Below are 4,967 nucleotides of genomic sequence, written 5' to 3'. Positions count from 1 at the left end.
GACTAAAGGAAATACATGTCCATACTAAATGAATTGATAAAGAGTTATCGTTTTTAGCATACTTGGAATTAGAAAATTAATGATTGAATATTATAAGAATAGCAGTATTATACCTTATATTCAATCTGGATATCGTGAGACAAAGAGATCAAAATATTATTCACACACACACACACACACACACACACACACACACACACACACACACACACATATATATATATATATATATATATATATATATATATATATATATATAAGTTAAATTGAATAATTAATATTCATATGGGTTGGATAGTCATAATGCCTTGTTAGAGGCCGTTTATGACTTGTGGAACGAAATAGAGATTTTTCCCAACGCTATATGAACCTATAGGGTCGCACATTAAGAACAGCCTCCAAATAGAATGAAGTAATTAATATATATATATATATATATATATATGACCTAATCACTCAAAACCCCTCACCTTTAAACTTTTTTTCAATTCTACCCCGACGTTGAAAATTTGTCAATTTTACCCACTTTTGAATTTTCCGTTTTCAATTGTACCCCAATATTTTAATTTTTGTTAATTTTTTTACTTAAATGATTAAATCGTTCAATTAATTAAGTCTAAACATGAAATTAAATTCTTTTTTATTCAAAAAAGTACAAATAAGTCCTTTATTTTTAAAAACTAACTAAAAACCATAATCAAATTAACACTAATTTAAATTCTTAATTAATTTAACTAAATTTAAATAAATTTTAAAAATATACAATTAATATATGCGAGACATGTAGAATGTTTTAAACAAATTTCCAAACGCAAAAGACGTTAATTTAATTTTTCAGGGTACAATTGAAACACAAAAATGCAAAATAGGGTAAAATTGACAAATTTGCAACGTCAGGGTATGATTGAAAATGGGCTAAAAGGTCGGGGTTTTTTAAGACATTAGGCCTATATATATATATATATATATATATATATATATATATATATAATTTTGAATTTAAAGTATAAGTGTTTTTCTTAAAATATTATTTTTTTGAAGATAAATAAGTGAGTTTATAAACTCAAGTATAAAGCAGATGGATTTATTGATAGATGTAAGGCCAGATTGGTGCCAACGGTTTTACACAGCAAGAAGGGATTGATTATTTGGAAACCTTTTCTCCTGTTGCCAAGATGACTATAATTAGGACCCTTCTCGCGTTGGCCTCTATTAACAAATGGCATTTGTTTCAGCTTGATATAGACAATGCTTTATTTCATGGCGACTTGTAAGAAAAAAATCTACACAAAGCTTCCTCCTGACTTTGAAACTTCCAAACCAAATCAGGTTTGTAAACTTCAAAAGTCACATTATGGTTGAAACAAGAAAGGAGAAAATAGAATGATAAATTAACTCAGGCTTTACTTAGCTAGGGTTTTAGTATGCTACAACAGATTCGTCCTTGTTTATCAAGCATTCATGTTCCACTTTTCTGACTTTGCTGATTTATGTAGTTGATGTAATAATCACCAGCAATGATTTGCTTGCTGTTCAAAATACAAAAATTAATCTACATGATCAGTTTTCAATAAATGATTTGGGAGTCCGGAAGTATCTTTTAGGCTTTGAGGTTGCAAGATCTTTTCCTGGCATCAACATATGTCAGAGAAAGTATTCTTTGGACTTGTTACAAAAATTTGGTCTTTTAGAAACTAAGCATGTTCCTACTTTACAAGAGACTCGTAGGAAAAATCTTGTATCTCTACAATACAAGACTTGATCTCTCATTTGCCGTGCAACAACTCTCACAATTAATAGATAATCCCACTCAAATTCATCCGTCTATAACATACAGAGTACTCAAATTCATCAAAGTAACACTTGGTACATGTCTTTTCTTCCCTTCAAATGGTTTCTTACAACTTAAAAGATTTGATGACTCTGGTTGGGTTATACATGCAAAGATAGCATAAAGTCCATTACTGGCCTATGTGTTTTCCTTGGAGACTCATTAATTTCATGGAAATCAAAGAAACAAAACACTACATCTAGGTCTAGTTCAGAAGCTGAATACAGAGCCCTAACTTCTTTGACTTGTGAAATCCAATGGTTAATCTATTTATTGCAGGATTTCAATATTAATTATACTCAAATTGCAACTGTTTACGGTGACAGTCAATCAACTATTCAACTAGCTCATAATTTAGTTTGCCATAAAAGGAAAAAATATTTTGAGATAGACTGCCATCTAATCAGGAAAAAGAAGCTGTTGGTATTTTACACTTGTTGCCTGTTCTATCATCTTTGCAGCTTGCTGATTGTTTCACTAGACCTCTTGCTTCTGTTCAGTTTCAAAATTCTATCTCTAAGCTTGGCATGCTAGACATTTATGCTCCCAGCTTAAGGGGGATAATAAAGTTTATATTGGAATGCTACATCAGCAAGCACCATATATGCTTAACATGTCAGCACAATCCAGGTGCAAGAAGCATGCTTTCATTATTGGCGTAATGCCAGCCTCATCAGCAAAACATGTTTAGCATGAGTTCCACCTAGAAGATTGAAGATTCCGCTAGTTAACGGAAGTTATATTTGTTAGTTAGATTAGCAGTTATTTTAATAGAATTGTTGTATTCAGCTAGAGGTTGTTCAATTTCAGTTAAATGCTTGGTCTATAAAAACATGGTAGTTACCAACTTAGCTTGTAATCTTGATTTTACAATTAACAAAAAAAATTGATTTCTTTTCTCATAAAGGACTACTTTTTAAATATGATAATATATAATTTTAATATAGCACATATATTACAAATTAACTTATAAATATGCTATATTTTTATAAATATAATAGCCAGTCTAATTTTATATATTCATATTTTTAATCAAAATGATAAATTTTTTATGTTATGATAATATGACCCGTCTGTTTTATAATATATGATAAATATACCCAAGCTTCAATTTAACTTTATTTTAGGATACACACTGTTCTCATTTAAATCCCATAATTATTTTCAAATAAAACAAAAAATTATTGATGTAAAATAATTGTGCAAATTTAATTATAAATTGGTAAAGTATGAATTTTAAAAATCGATTTAAATTGAGAACTGAACATAATTATAAAAATATATAAAATTGACAGATTAAATTATTATAAATATTGTTTTAAATAATCTATTATTTCTATACATATGATAAATAAAATTATTTTGTTAATAACGTTGTAAATAGAAATATAATATAAGTAAGGGCATAATTTTATTGAAAATATTCTGAAAATTTTAACCAATAACCACTGACTGCTAACTTAGTTAAATTTTGTGTTTGTAAATAATTAAAAATAAATAAATATATATCTATAAGTAAAATTGAAAAAGAAATATTCTATGTATTAATAAGAACAATTGAGGTTAATATTAAAAAGGAAAATATTTATGGGCATGCGAAAAGAAATAGGATAAAAGTAGTAGAAGAATGTAGAAACAAAAGGAAAAATGGATAACAAATTCATAGATCAAGAATATATGAGAAACCACCAGAACAATTCTTATACAAAATAAAAAACTCCAGAATTCTCCTCTCAATAATATAAATATGAACTCAAACCCACCATTTCCATCATCACAAAAATTAATCATCAGCTCCATAAGAAAACAATCCTTCAACAAGCCCTAATCAATTATTAACCCTAATTCAAGAAAATGTCTCTAATTCCAAGTTTCTTTGGCAACCGAAGAACCAACGTCTTCGACCCATTCTCTCTCGATCTTTGGGACCCTTTCTTCAACTCCGGAAACTTGCCGGCCTCCGCCGTAGAGACATCGGCTTTAGCAAATGCGAGAGTTGACTGGAAAGAAACAGAAGAAGCTCACATTTTCAAAGCCGACGTGCCTGGTCTCAAGAAAGAAGAAGTCAAAGTTGAAGTGGAAGAAGGTCGAGTTCTTCAGATAAGCGGAGAAAGAAGCAAAGAAAAGGAGGAAAAGAATGATAAATGGCACCGTTTTGAGAGGAGCAGCGGCAAGTTTATGAGGAAGTTCAGGCTGCCGGAGAATGCAAAGATGGATGAGGTTAAAGCTAGTATGGAAAATGGCGTTCTTACTGTTACTGTTCCTAAGGCAGAGCCGGAGAAGAAGCCTGAAGTTAAGTCTGTTCAGATTTCAGGTTAAGAATGTTGTGTTTTCTGGTTTCATGAAATCAATATGGTGTTTTGATCTGTGTCTGTTCTCATTTGAAAGTGTGTGTAGGGATTAATATTTTGCTTAATGTGACAGTTTTGTAATGTATCGACATTGCATTAAATAAAAAGCGTGTTTCTTCTTTTTGAGTAATATACTTTTTTTTAATACATTCATTTTAATAACCTTTTTTTTGCCAACACATTTTAATAACCTCGCGTGGAAATAATAAAGTGGATAAAAATTAATTTTGGAGATATATAATTTTAAAGAAAAATTGGACGAATGGAATATTATAACAAAAAGAGACATTAATAGTGTTATAAAATAATACAAATAACATTTTCCTTCATCTAATTAATTCTAAGAATAAAAATAAAAAATGATCGGAAAAATGTAATTCTAAGACGTGAAGTTCGGCATAACTTAATATAATGATGAACAAAATCCGTTGCAACGGGATCTTGAATTTTGTCATCCATCCGATTTCGTCGACGATCTGCTTGATCTGTTCGAGCATCACCTTCAATAGATTCCGCAAGTATAGATTTAAACACATCAAAACCTCTTGAATCATGAAAAGTTTGAATATAAAATTTAAATAAGCACCATAGAGTTTTAAATAATTCAAAAAATTAATGTGCAACATGAAAAAATCATCCTAAAAAATTATTCAGCCATAAAAAAATTTTAAAAGGAGAGATTTATTGAATACAAATGACCAGGGCCGGCCTTAGATGAGATGAGGCCCTAGGCAATTTTTTCGAAATACTTATAAAAATAATAATTATTATCAAGGTATTTATAA

The 4,967-nt window shown here is 29.6% G+C and overlaps 1 protein-coding gene across 1 annotated transcript; it reads left to right on the top strand.

The window, feature by feature from the left end:
• Nucleotides 1-3,555: 3,555 nt before the first annotated feature.
• Nucleotides 3,556-4,312, top strand: LOC126665941 (18.2 kDa class I heat shock protein-like). Its single transcript, XM_050358876.2, has one exon. The coding sequence runs from the start codon at nt 3,686-3,688 to the stop codon at nt 4,148-4,150; it is 465 nt and encodes a 154-aa protein (XP_050214833.1). The 5' UTR covers nt 3,556-3,685; the 3' UTR covers nt 4,151-4,312.
• Nucleotides 4,313-4,967: the final 655 nt, after the last annotated feature.

Source organism: Mercurialis annua, linkage group LG1-X, assembly GCF_937616625.2.
Source record: "Mercurialis annua linkage group LG1-X, ddMerAnnu1.2, whole genome shotgun sequence".
In the NCBI taxonomy this organism is placed as follows: Eukaryota; Viridiplantae; Streptophyta; class Magnoliopsida; order Malpighiales; family Euphorbiaceae; genus Mercurialis; species Mercurialis annua.
The sequence above is the reverse complement of the archived record's forward strand: the minus strand, read 5'-3'. Positions and strand labels throughout refer to the sequence as shown.

Bases quoted from the DNA above. Each gene is read 5' to 3' on its own strand.
- LOC126665941 (XM_050358876.2), top strand. From the start codon at position 3,686: ATGTCTCTAATTCCAAGTTTCTTTGGCAACCGAAGAACCAACGTCTTC.